Source organism: Vicugna pacos, chromosome 33 (genome assembly GCF_048564905.1).
Source record: "Vicugna pacos chromosome 33, VicPac4, whole genome shotgun sequence".
NCBI lineage: Eukaryota > Metazoa > Chordata > Mammalia > Artiodactyla > Camelidae > Vicugna > Vicugna pacos.
The window spans coordinates 9272347-9294377 of record NC_133019.1 but is presented as its reverse complement, the minus strand read 5'-3'; the positions used below and the strand labels follow the sequence as shown (position 1 = coordinate 9294377).

Sequence of the window (22031 nt, the reverse complement as noted above, 5' to 3'; positions counted from 1 at the left end):
CCGGACCTGGGACTTGCTCGTATGGCAACGTGTAGCTAGTTGAGTAGTGAGTTTGAAGGGACACAGACAAACCTGAAAAAAACCCCTGACAACTGCTGAATGACCAAATTGATTTAGCAACAATCTCCAATCTGAATTTTCCACAATAACCACAGGTATCGTTAAATGGACAAGTTTTATATATCGTGAGACCTTGACATGCACCATCTCACTTAATCCTTTAACCCTGCAGAGGTAGGCAGTTCATTTACAGATGGAGACAATCAGGCTCTGAGATGCCAGTGGGGGCCATGCTGGGCTCGAAACCAGGTGAGCTGCCTCCTTAGCATCCAAACTGATGCCTCTCATGTCTCCCCACTACCCCCACGTCAACCTCCTGTTCCGTGCATGTGATTACATGATCTTGGCAAGATTAAATCATGAGGAGGAAGGTGGGTGGAGGGTCAGGTCTGACTTTAGTGGGCAGGAAAAATGAGGACAGGGTGGGTGCCCCCCTGCTGGGAGGCGAATGAGGCAGATGGGGGAGCCGCAACCACACACGGTGCTTGGCAGACTGTGAACTATTCCATGGCGTCATTATCACAGAATAGCAGTCCCTTAGAATTAAGAATAGTCTTAATTTGCACTTCGTTGAGTTTTTCATTTACATAGTGTTAGAATGCAAAGAAAATTCATACACAAAACCCATTGCTAATTTAGCACTGAAGTTCTTGTTGAAATAAGCACCAAGAGGAAAAGGATTTTTCACTTAGCCCTGGGCTGAGGGGGTTGGCCAGTTTCTAACTCTGGCATCGTGTCAAACCCCAGACGAGAATGTATTTGCCTCTGAGTGGATCTGTTGGGATGATCCAAACCCTAATCACCGTTTCAATAATTTACTTGCTGTGGAGGACTTAATAGAATTTGTTTAAGGGCTCTGAGAAAATGTATTCCTTTATCCAGAGCCTCATTAAAACGCTTGCAGTTTTGAGTCTGGTAGGAACGGTCATCTTCACAGGTGTTAACTCAGCTGATGACACCGCGTAACATTTCCAGTGGGATGGATTTCGAGATGGGCGGCAGTAAGAGGTATGATCCGTGGTGCCCTGTGACAAGCAGGTGCCTCCCTGTAGCAGGAGGTGAACAAAGTGACAATGCGGAACATGGGTTATGGTCGCGGTGAGATGGCCACCCCGACCACACAGCATCCGTGAATCCCCTGGACCACAGTCCTGACACAGTTAGATGGGGCTCTCCTTGGTTTCTCTTGCCCATTGCCTTCCCAGACTCCGACAGCGGGCACCACGCTCCCAGTTTGCTCCCACACCCTACGTTGCTGCTACCCTCCCTCCTCGAAGCTTTTCCTCATTCCCCTCAGATGCACAGAATTACTTACTGCTCCTCCCGGACCCAGCAATTTCAGCCTCTCCCCCACCATGCCGTATCCCCCAGACACATGCTAGAGACCACGGATCCACAAACTTTTCCCCACTTCACTCTCCCCAGACCCATTGATCATCTTTGTTTTCAAAACAGAGCTCTTTTTGTTGTTCAGTGATAAACTGGGGTGTATGACACATGTTAAAAGTTGATTAAAAGCAGGCAGAGAGCAAACTAGAAATGATTAGGAGTCCAGGAGCGGGGAAAAGACTTAATGTAGAGAAGGTGTGGAAGCAAAGAAAGGAAATTATCGATCAGCTTCAGCTCAAAGCTCAGTCGGCTGTTTGTGACTGGTTGTCCTGAAGTTTTAATTTCTAAGCTTTAAGAAATGTACAGGCGTAGGTTGTCGGTTTGCTTACAAAGACCACCCAAATATTAGAGCCACCTAATGGCCTCCTGGCTTAATTAACACTGTTTTCACAGACGTGTTTACGTGTCTTTGCTTTCTTCAAATTCTTTGGGGAGTGGTGGCTGTTTTTTTTTTTTATAGGCACTTATACCCTATTATCCCCATCCTGGAGCGGGAGGTAATGACCAGGTCATACGTAAAACTATGTTGCAAGGGAAAGACTCACTTCTTGGCTAGGGCGACTCACCTCATGCTGAGAGAACCCCCAGCTGTCTTTCCAGCATCCTTTGACATGGACGCCAGCACGGGAAACTCAGTCTCCCAAGAGCAGTAATTCAAAATTGTTCTTCCTTGCAGAACCAACTGCCAATGGGGGTGCATAGCAGGGATGAGGGCACCCTGACCCCAGCTGTTCAGTTCAACTCTGCAGGACATAATCTGTTAAGTGCAAGACGGGAGAATAGGTCCAAAGACAATTCTAATTCAGGAAAGGAGGTGAGGACCAAGATGATTGCTGTCATGGGAGGCAGAACAAGACCAATGTGTCAAGAGAGGCGTAAATCAAGGTGGCAGGGCTTTGGGGTGGTTGAGGGGGAATCTGGGCGGAATCGAGAGGTGACGTTTTAGTTGAGGAGTTAACCATGGCTGGGTTGGGGGGAGAGTTTCTGGGGATCCTAGGTCCCTGTCAGGGAGAGAGAGATGGGCCAAATATCTCCCTCTGGTTACAGTCCCACGAGGGCTTTAGGGCATCCATTGAGCTAACGCATCACACACTGAAACCAAGTCCTCTCCCGTTGGCTCCCCGGTGCCTCTGGGCACTCCAGCGCCTAGAGCTGTGCTCACCCTGTGGTCGCACCACAAAGGCTCGGAGGGAAGACGCCGCAAGCCTTTGATATGTAATTATTCAGGGGTTTTCAAAGAATCTCCTGGTTTAGTTCCTCCCACATTGGAGGGTGAGTCCTACTCTATATTCCTGGGGAAGAAGATAACTTCCCATTGTCTTCCATCAGGAAGGTTTGTCCTTGCGTCTATATGACCATAAGGAAATTTCCAAGTTTTGGTTTCACACCCTTTGTGAGAAAGGTCTTAATAATTTCTACCGAAAACCAAGAAGCTGAGTTTCTGAGAGATGGAGGCCAGAGTAAGAGGTGGGGCCTCTAACACCTGCACTCCTTCACAGGTTTTGAACCCAAATCCCTCTTTGGAAAATTGGAAACCACATCCCTCATTCCATGTATCTTCTAGCAAAGCAGAGAAAAAAGGATTTGACCCGTGAGCTCTGTAACATTACTCTCTCCTTGAGCATCACGCCTCGGCGAGGCGCCTGGGGTTGGGGTGGGGCAGCGGTGTTGGCTTATGGAGAGTTAAAGCAGGACTGAGCTGTGCAAGAGCTGAGGGCTTGGGCAACTCTCCTTTCTGTCCTGGTTCTCACTGTCCTGCCCCATCCCGGACTTGAAACACCAGTTCTTCTCTTTCTAAAGGAGGTATCCGATGTGGTAGAAAAAAATCAGAGACGCTCTGTTTGAATCTAAACCTTATAAACTACATGACTTTGGGCAACTCCTTCCTTCTGATCCTTATTTCTCAGAATCTGTAAAATGGGGTGTTGATAAAGCCCGCTTTGGTCCCCTCTAAAGGGCCACAATGAGATGAAAACTGATAGGCAATACTGTTACAGTGTGCAAAAGTAAGTTACTGCTGTGCGAAAGTAAGTTACTACTATTTTCAGAAGCTCCTCTTTGAGTCTAATTTATTCAAGAGTGAGAATCTAAGTTACTGGTTCTACGTTTTGGGTGCATCTGTATTTTAAACCTCATCAGTTATCCTGGATTTTGCCTTAACTAGAGGCATTTTTAGCAACAGCGGGAGAAAGTTATTTCTTTGGGGCTGTAGGATATTTCTCGCTCACCCTGGCTGGTGAGGTAAATGGTAGTTAGTTGACTCCCATGATGTGGAAGAGGGTATAAAGTTCGCCACTTCGGGCTTTGGAGGTGGCGAGGCCCCTTTTTCAATTCAGCGACTCGGAGGTCAAGTTGTAACTCAGGGCGGGCAGCTTTGGGAGAAGGAAGTGGTGAAGGACAGACAGTCAAGTTATGAGCTTCAACTACATTTGCCCCATAACCACTCCCCAGCCGTCACTATTGCATGCAGGGGTGTCTTCCCCTCCCTTTGTTCACACAGAGACTTCCTACAAAGGTCACCCAGCACCCACTATGTGTCAGGATTACGCTGGACACTGGGAACAGAATTGAGCAGGACGAACCTGGTTTTGCCCTCCTGCTGCTTGGAGTTTAAGAGGAAAATAATGTGACCAGAGAGAAAGGATTGAAGACTGCAGAAGACTTAGGGCCTTAGAGCAACGTGGTGCAACCTAGGCTCGGCGCAGAGGGAGGCCTCTGGGAACCTGAAAGGTGCAGAGAAGTAGACCAGGTCAGGGGCTGGGGGGCGGTGAGAATGGGGAGAGTGAGCAGACAGATTGCAGCCTCAGGGAAGGCCACGAGGGGAGAGAGAACAGAAAGAAGCCCAGTTAGGCTTTTGGAATTTACCCCCCTTCTTCATGGCTGATCTTGTTGTTATTTTAACTGTGACTCCACCTGGATAAAAACGTGGGACACTGGTGACCTCTGAGTGGTTTTTCCCTAGCCCCATCTCCAGCTCTAGCTCGGGATGGCCCAGATCGGGCAGAGGACAAAGGAGGGCAGTTTAAAGTCTGACCCCAGGCTCAAGATTTCTTTATACACAGCTGTGAGTCTAGTATAAAGTTCCCACGCAGGCTGATCTTCCTCCTGGTATCGGGTACCGTCAAGAGCAAGGCCATGCAAGCTGGGGTGGAGGGGGCTGGGGATACTGCCCTTTCTCCGTCTGCCTTCCCACCCGATGCTCATGTTGTTTTGGAGGCGTGGGGGAAGTGGTGGCTTGTTTACAACCCAGATCTGGTTTTGAAGCTAGGAGGAACATCCCGCTCCATTGCACAATACAGCCGTGTCCCCGATCCCGGGCGCCCTGGGCTGTGGCACTCCGATCTCATGCCCAGGTCGGGGTCCTGACGGGGTGGGGAACAGTCAGGGCTGCAAGGTCTCTGCTCACTTCACATATGAAGAAACCAATGCCCAGAGAGACGAGGTGACCAGGACAAAAATCATACAGTACCTTGGTTGCAAATCCAGTACTATGTCTCCAATGCCTGTAAACAACACTGATCTGGGGCCGTCACAATCTGCACAGTAATTTTATTTCATATACATTATCTCCTCTGACACCATCAGCAGTTCTGTGTGATAAGCAGGGATCAAGATCTTCATTTTGCAGATGAGAAAACTGAGCCTCCGAGAGGTTATTTGGCTGAGTCCCCAAAGTTAGAAAGCGGACCTTTTGATGCAAAAGTCAGCATGCTTTCCCCTGGGTCCTGTGGTTATGAGGCTCACACAGTCTCGGGGTTTGCCCATTATCCACCTGAGAAGGGCCTGGAAGGTAGACAATGATTGCAGAGAAGGGCTTTCAAGAGTAAATTAAGCATGTTTGAGCACTGCCGCCAGCTCTCCAGCATCCAAGGCACAAATCAAAATAAAAAATCAGCAAGTTGCTGGCCCTGCCCTACTAATCCGCCCCAGCAAATTGCCATCTGAACCTCAGGCCAGCGGTTTGTGTGGGAAACACAGCTCCCTGTTTTCAAATCCGCACTTAGGGGACATGTGTTTTTTGCTGGGACTCTGACATGTGCTCTTGTAGAGAGGGTTCTCGTTAAATATATGTTGAAATAAACAGTGATTGAATCGTCTGCAGGGTGTTCTGACACTAGCCGTGTTCCCTTGGGGGTTAAATGGGGGTCAATGTGTCTTTTCTGCCAGTCCCAGGAGGCCACAGGGTGATCCATGCCAGCGAAGGTGATACTGACAAGGCAGCGCCAGTCTAGATGAGGAGTGGGAGCTGGCAGTGGCTCAGTGGCATTCCCAGAGGATCAGTGATTTGCTGGTGGAGAGAACTGGGTGGGTCTACGATTACACTGAGATGGACAGAGGGCTGGGGAAGAAGAGCCAAAGTGTGAGGAGGCAGGGGGACCTCAGAACCAGGTCCCCAGCAAGTCCGGCATGTGGTACGGGACGGTGGTAGAAAGCTGGGTTTAGGGAGGCAAGGAAAGGCCTCCTCTGGTAGGTTGTCACCCGGGGCGTGCTAGGTAGGGGAAGGGGGTCTGCTAAGCAAACCGGAGTGTCCTAGAGGGCAGCGGTGGGACCTGAAACATTTGTGGGGAACTGAACTGCCATCCCTTCCTCCCTCTAAACCAAGGGCTTGCCTGCAGCTGTAGAAGTCGTCTCTCCCTCAGCCCTGCTGGCTCTGTCTTATCAAAAACCAGGATCTGAGTCCAGAAGACAGTGGAACATGACATAGAGGAGGCCAGAGTAGACAGGCCTCGGCTGCTCCCACAAATCTGCAGAAAATATGGACCCTGGGTTTGCTTGGCCAATTCCAACTGCAGTTTTATCTCCCTGCGGTTCAAAGAAGGTCTGGATCTTCAAGCTACATTTACGGTTAATTGAAAGTGCGTCCTCCCCTCTCTTTGGGTGTCTGCCCTTCTTGTCCCCAGGGTCAAGCTTTTACCTTCTTGGGAAGAGGACCTGCAGCAGGGTTGGCTGTGGGCTGAAGGGACAGGCAAGTGTGCCCATTTTGAGGCTGAGGTCGGGTGGCTCAGTGCTCCGTCACCCGGGAGCGGGGCTCACAAGTCACAAGTCACAAGGAAGCCACTGTGTGGGTGCTCGGTGTCCCGCGCAAGTATTCCTGTGTGCAAGAAATCGTTGTGTAACTGTGTGACTGTTCAGGTGTGGCGAGTCCCTCGTAAGACGTGCCCTGGCTTTTACTGCCTCTATGCAGGGCGTGTATTTACTGTGCTTGGGGCAGGGGCAGTCGAGCTCGATCAAGGGTAGTTGTGGTGCCCAGAGCAATTGCAACTACGTGAGTTCCACCATGGGGGCGGGTTCATTTGGACTCTGATGTGCCCGCTGTGTTCTCGGAGCTAATTTTCTCTGGCTCTCGGCGCTCCCCCGGAGGTGGGGATGCGGCAGGGGGCGGGGGAGGTGGTCGTGTGGCGGGACAGGGGGCCGCGCAGCCAGGAACGGAGACTGGCCGCGGGTTAGGACGACCTCGGAAGTGACCCGGCAGAAGAGGCGAGAACTCCAGCGAGGACCGGCGAGCCCCCGGCGACTCCCGATTGCCGCAGGGCGGACGGGCGGGGGGCCGCGCGCGCGCTGCCTTGACTTCCCCATCCCCGCGCGGGGGAGGGGCCGCAGCGGAGAAAGTGCGCGAAGCGGACGCGGCGGCGAGCCTCACACGTGACGGCGCCGCGCCGAGCCGAGCGGGACCCGGCGGCGGCGGCGGCGGCGGCGGCGGGCGCAGCGGGGCGGCCTGGAGCCCCGGGAGCGGCGCGCGCGGCCCCGGCCCGGCCGGCGTCCCGGCCTCGCGCTGCACATTCTCTCCTGGCGGCGGCGCCACCTGCGGTCGCGTTCGCCCGAACATGGCGACACGGAGCAGCAGGAGGGACTCGCGACTCCCCTTCCTCTTCGCCCTGATCGCGCTGCTGCCGCCCGGGGCTGTCGGCGAGGTCTGGCCGCAGACGCTGCCCGGCGGCCGCGCGCTCCGGCCCCAGGACCGGGGCTTCCTCGTGGTGCGGGGCGACCCGCGCGAACTGCGGCGGTGGGCGCGCGGGGCGCCCCGCGGGGCGGACGAGAAGCGGCTCCGGAGGAGACGGGGCGCTGCCCTGCAGCCCGAGCCCATCCAGGTGTACGGACAGGTGAGCGAGCGGGGGGCCCCCCGCCTTCCCCCGGCTCTCCCCTCTCCCTGCGCTGCCTCACCCCCGCATCCATCCTTTGCAGTCGCCTCCCAGGTGCAGGCACCGCTGGGGACTTCCCGGCTGGCGTTTGTTTTTCCCCTTCTCGCAGGAGTACGACCGTCAGCATTTGAATTGCCTTGATCTTTCCTTTTTCCTGTCAATTTTAGCAAACGGACTCCAGGTCGCTCTCGGGGTGCACTGCCTGTTTCCCCAGGGTGTGTGCACCCCGCTGGAGTTTCCGGCAGGTATCGGAGGGGTGCAGCTTCATTTAACGCGTGGATAGAAAACGGGCTTTCTTTAGTGTAGCATCAGTTGGCAGCGGAGGCGAGCATCCTGCAGTTGCTGTACGTTCACCCAGAACACTAAGCGGAGGGGGTTTCCACACTTAACATTTTTTAAATCCACAATTAAGGTGGGCAAACCTGAAAGCTTGACTCTTGGAATAGTCAAAGCAAGGTGTGTGTGTGTGTGTGTGTGTGTGTGTGTGTAAGTGTGTAAGGGCAGAATTTTCTTTTTGTTGGGGGGGTGAGGTTCTATCTATTCCCCTCCTCTTCAATTCAAAATATTGACTTTATTTTGGGCATGAATATCCTTCATGACCCTTGGGGATTTGAAAGCCTGCGAGAATTTGGTGGGCATTATTATTCAGCAGGTGATTTATTTCTATTCAGGCAATGGGTTTATTAGATCATAAGTGACATGAATTTCACTTTTATGCCTGGACTTGCTGCTGGCCATTGCAAACCGAGTTTGTGGGTTAGTATCAGCATTGGCAAAATTAATTTTACCGAGTTATTGTCTCATGAGATGCCTAGTCCTGTGGTTGAGATTGACATCAGCAAAAACGAGAAGGTCGGTGGGGGAGGGAAAAATGGAACCAGTGGTGGTGGTAAATTACACAATCTCTAGAGTCAAAACCTTCCTTTTAGACATGAAAAGATTAGTCTGAGTTCTGCGTCTCTTCACTGATATTTTCCCTTTAGCCATTTCTTGAGGAAATATACAGAATTAAACGTTCAACCCTTTAAGCCAGGAAGAACGTTATAAACCACCTCACCTTACTGTGTCATTTTGTTGATGAAGCAACCAAAGCTGGAAAAGGTGAAGAGACCAGCCCAAGGTCACGTGGGGCAGGATTGCTGGCTCTTTAGTTTTTGTCTGCATTGTCTCAGTGACCTTTGAGTGATCAGACAGTAGCCCCTCTACACAGTGCTACTTAAGTAACTCCTTTCTAAAGTAAAACATATGTGATAAGAAAGGGGATAGGGATGGAGTGAGGAGGTGAGAGCTTTTGACTTCCATCCACCATCAGCCCCTGGGCGGAAGTCTGTGCCTTGGGGGGCATGGGCTGCTGGAGCCTGCCTGCGTGGCTCCCTCCTGGGTCTAGATCTTTGTTCCCCTCCCCACCCCCATCTGAAACTTCTTTTTTGTTTTGTTACAAGATCCTTGCCCTCCCCGGGACTGGGATGACAGCATCCTGATGGAGGGTGGGGGAGGGAAAAAGAGAGGCTCCCTTGTTGGCTGACTCTTCCCAGTCAGCCCAGCTCTGCTCTCGGCTTGAGTCAGCTTTCTGGGGACTGGGAGTGGGGAGCAGTGGGAGACATCCCTTCCAGAGCTCAGCTCCCCCCAGAGCTATAGTTTGGGCTGCGGGAAGAGCTTCCTGGTCGTGAAAATATGCACACAGGTGCCATTTCTTCCTTGGGTTTGGTTTGTGAGAGCTCCCAGGGGTTTAGGGCTAGTTAAAGATGAGCTGTGTTCTCCTCAAGAGTGACTGAAAAACCCTCGCCTGTTATATTTCTGAGCCAGCCAGGTTGAGTTTGTTTCTGTGGAAGGATGGACAACTAGCTGTTAAACTCCTAATGAGGAATTCCTACCAAGGATGGGGACACAGTGTTTCTTCTTCTCTAAGGCTGCCTCCCTGTGCCATTGTTCTCGGTTGCCCTGAGGTTAATAACAGTCGGATTAACCTGACTCTATAAGGATTTGAGTTAGACCTGAGGAGGAACTTCCTGGTTCTGGGCTTTCTGCCACAAGCACTATCTGCTGCGGAGCCTTCAGACTAGCAGGCACAGGAACCAGGGACTGAAGGGGTTCGCCCTGTCCCTTTTGGAGCTCTGAAGGGACTCGCATTTATTTGGAATGATCTTTCTAGCAAAGGCGACCATTTGTCTCTGTTTTCCCTGGGGCAGACCTGGTTTATAGGTTGTCCCTGTTGGTTATGAAAAGTGCTGTGTTCACTCTCAAAAGTGTCAGGATGCAGCTTATACGTTATGCAGCCACTCTGCTTCCAGCCCTAAGCCAGTTCCCACTTCATACTCCACCCCAACCTCGTCCTTTAGCTTTTAAACGTAAGGAACTGCAACTTTTTCCATAGTCTCACTTGAATTCAGTGTGGTTCTATACAGGGGTGGGGTGCAGATGGGGGCGGGGCATTTTTTCATCCCTGCTTTCATAAAGGAGGAGATAAAGCAGATGCAAGCATACAGGCATGTAAACTATACCAGGAGGGGACAAGTAAACAGGGACAGTAAACCAGCCACCACTCTTCAGGGCGGGGGTGAGTGGGTTGCAGATATGGGCGGGCACGGGAGACAGAGTGATAAAGGGGCAGTGGGTTTGGACACTCTGCAGCTTCTTGCCCTCTGACCTTTGAGCGAGGTTAAGAGGATGCCTGGCAGAACAGATTAGGGCTGGAAGCAGAAGCCGCCTGACTGCTGAAGCCCCAGGGGTGATGCTCAGGCCACTGGCTTCAGGGAGGGGAGCAGGAGGACTTTTGCTTCTGAGAAAGAGCCCTTTGCTGGAGTCCACGTCAGTGGTTTTCCTCTGGCTCCGCTAACCTGTGGAGTGAACGAGGGCTTAGTTGCATTCCTTCTAAAAGGTCCAAGGAGGGGGATTCCATAGTTCCTGCCACACTGAATTTCTTCCTGATTTTATGGCAGCCCCATGCCTCTGTGCCACCTGCTCTCTCCTCTGCCTCAGATAGTCTTCCCCTACCTCTGTCTTTGCCTGCAAAACCTCTATTCCGTTCTTCAGCATCCAGGGAATACGATGTATTCCCAGGCTCTGGTGGGAAGGGTTCTCCTGAGCTTGGGTACCGCACTTCGTGCCTTGTGTTCTAATTGCTTGTTTAACCATTTCGTCTCCCAGTTTGCTCCTTGAGGGCATAGAGCAAGTCTCTTCTCTGTGTCCCTGGCACTAGGGAGGCTCTTAATGACTATTTGTGGACTGACTGCCCACCTGGAAGGAGAGGCCTGGAGGGTGGGAAGGACTTCCAAGTGACAGGAAAAGTGTTTACAAGGAGGGCTGTGGTGAGCCCACAGACGGAGAGTGGGAATGAGCCCTGATTTTCCTGTGCCATTCTGGGGTTTATTTTGAATGAAGAGCTGGGATTCTGTTGTACAGGAGGCTCCCTTTTAGGGCTGTCATGGTATTGCTAATGGTATTGTTTTGGGGAAAAATCCTCTGGAATGAAGCGCAAAGCCTAACAGGATTTGCAGGTTTGTCTTCCTTCCAGTGAGCTCTCTCTTCATAATTCCTGCTTTTTAGAGGCCAGGGAGTATTCAGTGTCCTGATTTGAGACTGAAAATAAAGTGTCTGTTACAGCAGAAGGCCGGAGGACAAAGAGCCTGCTTTGGGGGTGGAAGACTGTTTAACTTTAGATCTTTTTGGGGTAGATTCTTGACGATACACTTGCTTGGGAAATAATTGGCTGGTTGATTCTGAAGTTAGGACGTTTGACCTGTATGCTTCCAAAAGACGAGAAGCGAAGCATTTGCCGTTTCAAGTTGGCTCCTTCTACGCAGATGAAGGGTTGTTTGGCATGTTGGGTTGGCTTGATAAAGGGTGTGACCTTGAAAAACTTCCTGGTCCCACTTGGCATCTGTTCTTGTACACAGTTCTTGGCTCCGTCTCTGGCCACTGTTTAGTTCTTTAATAGCTTACAGGTCTTGGGGCATAGTGGGTGGAGGCTTCAAAAGGTTGAAGGAATGGGAGGAAAAGGGGACAGGGAAGAGGAGTGAGGAGATGGAGAGACTGAAAGGGATGAAATAAAAAGACATCCAATCCGTTTATTTAGCTTTCAGTAGGTAATACATGTTTACGAAACAATTGCACAAGAGTATGCAGTGAGAGGTAAATTTCCCTCCCTCACTTTTGTCCCCATTCACCCCGTGTCCCTTCCTCATTGAAAACTACGGTCATCAGTTTTTTGTATGTCCTTCCAAAAACATTCTATGCGTATGTAACATGTAGGGACATAAAATTTGAAACTCGAAATATCGGTGGCTTTCTGTTATCCATAGCCCCATGAAAAACGAAATTAAGCCAAGCTCCAAAATATATTTATGGCCTTAAGACTGTCGGTAGGAAGGGAGTTACCCAAAGTGTTGTCGTATAAAATAGTGTTACTTTTCCTCCAGGCCAGGGGAAAATTGCGTTCCACTTGGAGGGTTCCTGCGGGAGAGCGGTAGCGTGTAGCCTTCTTGTAACTTGGGAAGATGCTGGAGGGCAGTTCCCTGGCGACGTTTGGCCCAGGTTTGTGAGAACGTCAGAATATAGAGATGGTGGATCTTGGTTTTAACTCATGTTCTTTTCCAGACTGTTTTCTTTATATTCTGTAAAATGGAGTTAATAGTATGCTTAACAAACTGCTTTGAGACCTGGGATCCAGGAGGCAGATTCTAACAGCAACTAACATCCCAGAGCAAAAGATGGATGTTGTAGGAACATTTCATTGTCATATTTTGATCTGTTCCTCCTTAGAGATGACAGCCGTCTTTATATTGTCATTGTTTACTCCCAGGGCCATGGGTAGATACAGCCAGCCTCGTACCGTCCCCTGTGACAGCACAGACCCAGGAGCATGCAGATAATCTGGGGAGCAGCTGATCCAAAAAATAAACTGTTTGCCTTTGTTATGTATTTATTTAGTCTTTTCTTTTAAGCATCTGCTTACCTTCCTAATTAAATTTTCCTTAGGTGAATATGAAGATGAGTTTGCATTCTTTGTGCAGCTGATATTCAAAATGGCTGGCAAAAACGTGCCAGGGAAAGCCAGTTTGGAGTTTAGAATTTTTGACAGTAATTCAGATGCAGAGAGTTTGAGAGTTGACCGCGTAGAAACGTATTAAAGCTGAGGTCTGATATTAACCTTTCCTCCATTTTTTAAGGTTCAGTTGGGATGGAAAGCAGAGGAGGACTCTGTATATTTTGGTTTCAGTTTTGGCGGAATTTATGTTTTGCTGAAAGCGGTCTGGGCTGCAGGGCCAAGGCCTTGTCTTTGTTAAGCCTGGAACCATCCTGTTGCGTTCGCTAGGTGTGCCAGAATCCATCGGGAACGTGGCACATTCAGTCCAGCCACAGAGATGCCGAAATCAATTCCCCTCCATTTAAAACGAGCCGCAGTTAATTTCGACCTAATTTATTGGTTTATCGACCTGTGAACCTTGGGCCTCCGAAGAAGTGGCATGGACAGCCTTCTAGCGTTGAGGTGGCTGATGGTGCTATAAATCAGAGAAGGCAGGTGGACTGCTGATCAGGATTTGGGTTTCATACTATGTTATTGTGAGACCCTCAGTTTTGTTTTTTTTTAACATGAGGCCTGCTTCATGCGTTTTGGGGTGGGTTACATAAAAATAGGACTTTGTAACAGTCACGACTGCTATAGGGAGTTAAAAATAATTACAAAATTCTGTTACCCACTGGGTAACTTTTAATAATAATGGTAACTGCTGCCAGCCAGGAGCCAGAAGAGCCTATCTCTTGGCCTCATGACAGGTCTCCTCTCTGATGGCTGGATGATGACAGACATACTCTGTCCCTGTGCTGGCCGGTGTGTCCACTAGCCATATATGGTGGTTGAGCACTTGAATTGTGGCTGGTTATGACCAAAGAATTTATTTCCTTTCATTGAATTTTAATCAAGTTAAATTTAAGTTTATTTTTAAGATTTTTTGTTGGGGGAAAGTAATTAGGTTTGTTTGTTTGTTTATTTATTTTTAGAGGAGGTCCTGGGGATTGAACCCAGGGCCTTGTGCATGCTAAGCATGTGTTCTACCACTTGAGCTATATCCTTCCCCTCCAAGTTAAACTGAAGTTTAAATGGCCACTTGTGGTTTTGGACAGCCTAGATTTAAGGCTGCCAGAGGCCTCCCTTTCCCAGTGGTGGCAACGGCTGCTTCACCCAGGAGAGAAGCTGTAACCACAGCAAGGCCAGCCTTTGTTTCCACCACAAACGGGAGGGAAGGCGCTGAATGTCAGGCTTGGGCGGCAGCTGACAGCTGGGTTGAGTGTCTGGAGGGTTGTGTGTCTGGAGCTGGTGGCCTTTTCTTTCCTGGGTAGGGATGCTTGGGCGGGGAGCTGGCGGGGGCGGGCGGGGGGGGGGGGGGCGAGGGTGGCGTGTGCATCTTAGCGCTGCCTCTGCACAGTTGCCTCCTCCTATCTGGGGCTTGGGCGCTGAAGGCCGACCTCGGGGCCTTGACTTTGGACGTGGCGGTGCGCAGACGGCCCACTTGGCCGAGGTGCTGTGCAGACCCCGCGCGTCTGTTCAGCCGCGATAGCTGTAACCGCTGCCTTGACGGTGGGGCCATCTCCCCACCCCGCCCTCGGCTTCCTGTGGGTCTCACCTCTGCGGAGCCCGGTGGGTCTTCCGTCCCTGCGGCCCGCAGGCGGGCGTGAGCACAGACAGCGCGGGCGGGTGGCCTTCATCACGACGCGTGCCCCCCTTCCCCGCCGGCCCTCCGAGTCCGTGTGCCATGGTTCTCGCTGCTGCCGCAGGCTTGGCTCGGGAAATCCGGACCCTTCACCATGATTTATCTCCAGTCCCCTGAATTAGATTAAAAACACGGCTATGGATTCTCAGCAAGGCAGGCTGATGTGATTATGTCCCCAATCGGAGTGGCAGACAAGGGCAATAAAAAGATGTATCATTCGTGTTTTGTGCTGTGAAAGGGCCGGTGTGGGGTTTTTCCCCTCCCCATTTGTTTTTGTTTTTGTTTTCTAAATGAAGAAGGTAACTGATATTGCTTCTTTTCTTTAGAAGTCTGTTGAATAGAAACTCTCTGCCTGCACATAACTGGATTAAAGAGGGTGATTCTTACATCAAATAAAAGGGTTGGAGCTGATGAGTGAGTCCTGAATTGGGATTTTAATATGTTAGTTGGTACTGAAGTGAGATCCCTTCTATTTTGAGGGGTTGGGGAGCTTTGGACTCGGCTGTGCGCAGACGGCCAATGTCGTGATGAAAATTTTCACTTCTGGGAAGCCTCTGTGGCCCGAAGAAATTGGGCAAAGCTGGGACTAGCTGATGGAGCTTGGAGGGCCAAGGTTAAAACCGACCTTGGGAGAGAGGCTAGCTTAGGGACTGTCACTGGGAAGCCTCAAGTGGGTGCCTCTAAGATGAGCCATACGTGGGGGAGAGGGCCAGATAGTAAAGGACCCTGTTTCTCTGTTAGCCCAGAGGATACATGCAAGACCCCTTTGGGTCTGCCCCAGGGACCAGGAGAGGCAGACTCGAGCTGGCCTGCCCCAGGATCCCAGCAGAGGAAGCTGCTGATGGCGGGGAGTGGGGACAGCGAATGGAGCAGGGTGAGTGGCCCGTGAAACTGGGGGAGTGTTTGGAAGAGACTTGAAATATTTTAAACCTGTGCTCAATTAATTGAGTAACATGAGATTGTGTCCTGATAACTTACCTCATCTGTGTATATTTAGTTCCCTGAAGTTTTCTCACTGAGTAGTTCTTAAAAAAAAAAATCCTGCAGTGAATGGGTGCACGTGGTTTGCTGAAGCTGGCGAGGCGTGCTGCTGCTGGAGGTGATGCAGGGGTTACTGCGGAGACGAGGCCTCACATCTTCAGAGAAGGGCCAAGGCGGGGATGTGGAGAGCTGGATGGCAGTGAAAGGGCTGGCATCACCGGGCTGGGGGAGTTAAGCTAGCGGGGGGTGTCTGAGGAGCGTCGGCCTGCCCTCCGGGGAGCAGAGGCATCTCAATGAGTGTCCGGCCGTGCTCTTGGGTTTGATGAGCCCTTTCCTGCCCACAAGCTCCCCACAAAGTGCAGCAGAGAAGCCACTGGTAAGGTGAGGCCTGGAGGCATTTGGTTGTGGGATGCAATATAAATGCTTTCCCCTTGAGGCCAGGAAAGTGCTAGAAATCAGTGCCACCTCTGTGTTGGAACCGGAGGTTGGGTTTCCCCAGATTACAGGTCTCAGGTGTGGAGCCAGGGGAAGGCTGCCTGTGCGCTGGGCTTGGCCGTGACTGCCTTCTGAGCTGGACCCGGATGGGCCGTGTTTCCTTCCCTGCACTTGGGCCTCAGAGTTCCAGTCCTGGTGATGCTCGTGGTAATTTTTTAATGTACAGCCTTGTTGTGAAGAACCATTTATGTTGGTATAAAGATGCTACTGCTGACAAGGGGGAAATAATGCTTTAGTGTTTTGGAGTTTATGAAATATATTCATGGATAACATCTCATTTGATGCTCATTACGGTCCAGTGAAATTGGCAAGCTAAGGCTTATTACTCTCATCTCACAGATGAGCATCTTGAGGCTCAGAAAGGTGAAGGGAGGTACCCAAAGTTGTGCAGCTGGGAAAGCCTCGAGACCAAGCCTCTGACTTGCCTCAAATTTATGGTGGCACCTTTGACTCTTGTAAACAGTCCAGTGAAAGTTCTGCTTTCAGCCAAGGGTCCGGTGGCCGTGATCTCTTTTGTTCCTCCTTCAAAACCTTGAGATCTCATATAATTCTGCCCTTCCCTTGGCTCTCCTGTCTACACGTTTTTTTTCTTTTTTTTTTTTAATTGAAGTAGAGTTGATTTACAATGCTGTGTTAGTTTCAGGTGTACAGCAAAGTGATTCATTTTTGTATATACATATTCTTTTTCAGATTCTTTTCCGTTATAGGTTATTACAAGATATTGAATATAGTTAGTTCCCTGTGCTATACAGTAGGTCCTTGTTATTGATACACTGGTTTTCCATTAACAAAATTCCTCAAGTCGCGGGTCCCTCCCCGCTCCTGGCTTTCACCCTGTTCTTCCTCTGCATCTGTCGTCTCTGTTCTCCATCCCCTTTGCCCAGACTCCTCCCTCTTCAGCCTTATAGTACCCACTGGTGGGGGGGGTCACGTCTTCAAGGCAGTCCTGTACTTGGTTATGTACCCCCTGCCCCCATTTAACAACTGTAAGCATTATTCGTGGAATTAATTGTTTAATGTTTGCTTCCCCTGCCAATCTAAGAGCCACAAGGCAGGACCTGGAGGTCTGCTGTTTTTGTAATACCTAGTGCGGCATCTGGAGTGTAGTGAGTGCTCAGTAAATAGTTACTGCACGAGTGAGGTGGGGGGTGGGGGCGCTGTGTGCGGTGAAGCTGCAGAGTCAGAGTGGAGGTTCGGGGAAAGTGGAAGTTCTGGAACCATCCTCGAGAGCTCACAGGAATAGCTTTGGGTCCAGAGGTGGTCCTGGGTCAGGGTGTCAGCAGGGGAAGGTGCTGGCAAGGGGCCTGCTGTGCTCCATGCTGTGCACCCCGCTCTGGGGCCCTGGGTTTTAAGGCGGTATGGAGACACCACCTCTAGATCTTTCCTTGGGCTCAACCTCATCTGCAAGATGCGGATGCTTCCTTCTGGCCCTGATATTTTCTTGCTTCCCAACTGGTACACTAAGGGGTGATTATTTTCATGACAGAGAGATTTTTCACAGGTTCCTTCTAATAGGGAGCCCTTGCGGAACAGCAAAGCCTGCCGTTTGCTGACTGACAGAGTGGGGGTCACCAGGATGGGGTGGCAGATAGAGGTCAATGGCGGACGGATTTGCATGCCAAAGGTCAATCAGAAATAAAGTCTCTGAACGGATATTGCAAGTCAGGAAGAGGCAAACACATACATCTAAAGAGAGCTCTTGACTCCAGTTAAGGAGATGATAGTGAAATGCTGAGTTTTTAAGCCCCAGGTCATTCTCCCTTTGTTTCCTCATCTGTAAAATGGGCTGCCTGCATTTATCAGCGATGTAGTTAACGGGTTCTGAGGGCGAAGCGAGGCGTTGTTGACAACAGTCAAGCGAGTGAGCGGAGCATCCAGAACAGGGGCCTGTCTACAGGGAGCTCGTAAACTAGATTTCGGCTCTCCTTCTGGGGTGGAGGAGCGTCTGGGGAGGAGAATAAGCTTACTAAATATAGTGGGAACACAGTCTTGAAAGGGGACACGCAGGGGCGATTTGCATAACCAGCATTTAGGTCGTGCACACAGATGATTTGAGAACCTTATTATTCTTGGATCCCAGGAGTCCGTCTTTGGCTTCCTCGGGCCCGTCCCGGAGTCCTGAGGATTCAGCAGTGGCCTCTGTCCTGGCAGTTGAAGGACAGGATATTTGTTTTCTCCTTCGCTGTAGAATTTTAAAAATGCCTCTCTGTATTTCACTGCTAGTGAGGCAAAGGAGTGAACCAGACTGGCTTACTTGTCCGCCTCATCCTGCATTCTGGAAGGAAGCTTGAGGAGCGGTGAGGATTCAGGCTATGGGTATTTGGGACATCCTGATCTTCAGGTCTGACCGATGTGGAAGAGGTAATGGCAGAAGAGATGGCGGGAGACAGAGTGCGACCCGTTCCATTAAGGGACCCTATCTTCCTGAATGACTCAGTGACGATACAGATTTTGGTGGATTTTATTGTAAATTCCTTATTTACTGGTCAGATCTGCCACACTGATTTCCCCTAGAGGTGCTGTGTACTCTTGACACGTATGAAGTGAGAACAGAGCCCCAAAGGGTACCCAGCCCCTAGTGGGCTGGTGCGCAGGCTGTTGGGACTTTCACACAACAAACTATTTATTTGCCCTCCTATTTATAACAACCCAGAGCTCAGGGCTCGGGTGGCAGCAGCTTCGTCCCCGTCCCTGAATAATGAGGCAAATCACGTAAACTCCTTGGAACGCCAGGGCCTGCCAGGAGACTGAGACAACATGGGTGACGTGGACCCAGGTGTGCCCGTCTGGGCTGGTGAGCTGGAAGTGGACGCCAGCCCCAAGCCTGTGGCCATTTCTCCAGCCAGGGACCTGCGGGGATGCCTTGGCCCTGCAGATACCGCTGACAGCACTTTGAAGGATCGCTTTGTCCAGAGACCCACTCCTCAGCCTGCCTCCTCTGTGACTCATTCTAGCTGCATATTTTGGTAGCAGGAAGGATCGAGATGAGAGGAAAGAAGAGCTTCTTAAGAGTGGGAGCTCTTCGGTATTGGCTCAGCCCTTGAGAAGTACTGTGCTCTTCACAGGTCGTAGGTAGAGGCTTTCAAAAAAAATTGAGATGAAATTCACAGAACATGAGGTTAGCCATTGTCAAGTGAGCAGTTCAGTTCAGTGGCATTTAGTACACTCGCAGTGTTGTGTAACCACCACCTCTGTCTAGCTCCAAACGCCTTTCATCACTCCAAAATAAAACCTCTTACCCATTAACTGCCTACTCCCCGCCTCCCCCAGCCCCTGGCAGCCACCAGTCTGCTTTCTGACTCTCTGGATGTTCCTGTTCTGGATATTTCATATACGTGGAACCATGTGATAGGTGACCTTCTGTGTCTGGCTTCCTTCACTTAAGGTAGTATTTGTCTACATTGTGGCATATATCAGTAGATCTTAGAGTTTTAACAGCTGCTGAAGATACCCAAAGACAAACCGCCCACAGAAAGAATGAGCTTTCTTAGCCACTGCCATTTAAGCCCCAGGGTCTGCCAGGAGGAAGGGGAGTGAACTAGATCCATCGTTCCCCAAGAAGCTGCATTAAAGACACCAGGGGTGTGTCTTTTTTTTTTTTTTTAGTTGTTTTTTTTTTTTCGGGGGTGGGGGAATTAGGTTTAACTTGTTTATTTATCTATTTTTAGAGGAGGGACTGGGAATTGAACCCAGGACCCTGTGCGTGCTAAGCATGCCCTCTACCACTTGAGCTATACCCTCCCCCACCAGGGGTGTGTCTTAAAAGATGCCAATTCCTGCCTCTAGTCAGAGGGGTCTGAATCAGCAGGGTGGGGTCTCCCTGGGGACTCTGAATGTCAGCCGGGTTTGGGACCCCTGGGCCAGGTGACTTCTGGGGGGCTATCTTGACCCTTAATGACCTGCCCCCCACCCCACTTGCACCCCAGTTGCTGTTCTTTGTGATGCAGTTTCTGTGTGCAGGGGCTTCTGTGGCATATGATTTTTCTGTTTGCCTTCCGTGGGGAGGCGGTGGGCCCCCCTCCCTGCTGCTTTTTACAGCTCCAATTAATTGTGTCTCATTTATCAAGCTCCAGCTACGCCCCGTGAGCTGGAGATGGGAGAGGGAAGGTTGTTCACGCCCCGGGGTTGTAGTTACAACTGACTGCACATCAAGGTTATGTTCTGGAAAAGCCACTCTCCCACCCCGCCCACTCGCTCCCAGACCAGCGTCTTCTGGGTCTGTGTGTGCCCACCCCTCCTCGCCTTGGTGGTCTGTGGGTCCCACGTGAGCAGGGCTGGTAGAAGAGGTCTGGGAGCTCGCAGCTGCACGAGGGGGCTGGTGACGGGCAGGGGGCTCATGGGGAGAGGCGGTGGCGGTGGTGGTGGCGGGTATGGAAAAAGACACAAATGAAGGAAACCACCCACAAAGCGTGGGGTCTAGCGCTAGCGCGGGGCCCTGCGGGCGCTCTTCGTTGCTGGGGGCTGCCCTGGCTCCCGGCTTTCCTACCACTTTCCTTGGAGAGCCTGCTTTGACTTCTTCCTCTTTCCCCTGGGGTGGGGACGGGGCGGGGGCGGAGACCAAGGGGAGATGGAGGAGCAAAGTGAGGCCAGAGTGCAGGATGATGTCTCCGCCTTAGTAAAAGTGACAGCCTGCCGGCCTGCCTGGTGCACGGATTTCGTGGCTGCCAGGCTCGGGCTCGGGGGCGGGGACCAGGCGGCTCTGCAGGGAGTTACTCCCCTGACCAGGAGGTGCCCTTGCTGACTGCCAGCCAAGGGAAGGAGCTGAACTGTGTGTGAGTCGCCTGGTGGCCCTTGGACAAGCTATTTCTTGCCAGGGATTTTTCTTTTTTGCCTCCTCACTGGTCTGCCCTTTTACAGTCTGCTCTTCGGAATGAAAGGGACATCTAATAAAATCTTTTTTTGTTTTTTTAAAGGTGTTTCACCGAGCTCGCCTTCCAGGCTTCCTTTGTGGAAAGGCCCTTGGAAGTTCTGCTGCTGTCTTTTGTGCCCCGCTCACCCCTTCACCTCTCTTAGGATTGGTTGAAGGGGCCCCATAAATCTCACGTCCTCTGAGTAGAAAGGCTTCAGCAAGTCGTGTTCAGATCTCATTCCCACTCTGATCACTGAAGGCTTTGCAACCTGTGCTGAGCCTTCCTGGATTGGGAACCTGCCGGAGGGGCTGTTCTGAGGTTGCCCTAGTGCAGCCTTGCTGGGCTTTTTTTTTAAATCCCAGACCCCGGATGGACTTCCGTGATCCTTCTGGGTTCCAGGTTCTTTACTGATGTTTGCTGTTTATTCCCCTCTGGGTATTTTGGAGGGAGAAGACTGTTAGCCTGAATTCCCGGGCCACCTGTGCTAATTCCTGGATGCTTCCAGATTCTTCCCAGAGGCGAGGCCTGGAAGGGGAGGTGGGGAGGGAGGGCTGGAGGAAGGTGGCTGCGTCGGGGGGTGGGGGTGGGGGAGACGGCCTCACCTGCTTTCTCCCTGCAGCATCCTGGGCTGCATCGTTTACTGACTTCTGTTTTTTATTTGCACGTCTCTGTCGATGCTTGATCGGCCTTAACATCTCTGGGCATGAGAAGGAACATTTTGAAATGACATATTTTCCTAAAAAAAAAAAATCCAGGGTCTTTTTCTTTGAAGAGGCCTCATTTCAAAGATTTTTCCAAAAGAGCTTGGAGCCTGAATCAAATTAGATGCAGGTGCTTGAGGCCCAAAAGTAAAGGAGTCCAGGATTAGGCCCTGTGTTGTTCTGTCAGCCAAGTTTGTTCCCTTCTCTCTTGTGACATCTGAGAGCATCTCAAGGAGGCGGGGGGTCGGGGACGAGGAAGGGAAAGGAGGAGGCAGCTGTTGGGGGGCAGGGTTTTGTGCTGCAGAGCCTTGATAGGAAGATAGCTCAAAGGGCATGCCGGCTCAGGCGTGTCTTCTGCATCCATCCGAGGGGCGGGGGGATGTGCAGGTCGGATCACGCAGAGGCCTCTCCGAGTCTGGAAGCTCAGTCTTCCCCACGTGTCCGAGACGGCCAAGGTTGAAGGGGCTGGTGGAACAGATGTTGCTCACAATCCAGGTTTTTTTTCGGGGGGGGGGCTTGTTCTGATTGTGAATGCTAAGACCAGCTCTCGGAATTTCTGTCATCAGTTGGCCCTTCACCCACGGAGGGGGTGTAACGAATGGCTCCAGGTGGGCCAAGGTGCCGGCCCTGGACCTGTCCAGCAGTGACGGGTGAAATGGGAAACACCCGCGTAACGAAGTTAGGTTTTCACGCAGCGCAGCTTCT

At 51.2% G+C, this 22031-nt stretch overlaps 1 protein-coding gene across 1 annotated transcript in view; it reads left to right on the top strand.

The window, feature by feature from the left end:
• Nucleotides 1-6737: 6737 nt before the first annotated feature.
• Nucleotides 6738-22031, top strand: part of SORL1 (sortilin related receptor 1) — a 147895-nt gene continuing 132601 nt past the window's right edge. Inside the window, exon 1 of the mRNA XM_072954152.1 lies at nucleotides 6738-7550. Within this exon, the coding sequence (XP_072810253.1) occupies nucleotides 7275-7550 (276 nt within the window). The 5' untranslated portion in view covers nucleotides 6738-7274. The remainder of the gene's footprint in view (nucleotides 7551-22031) is intronic.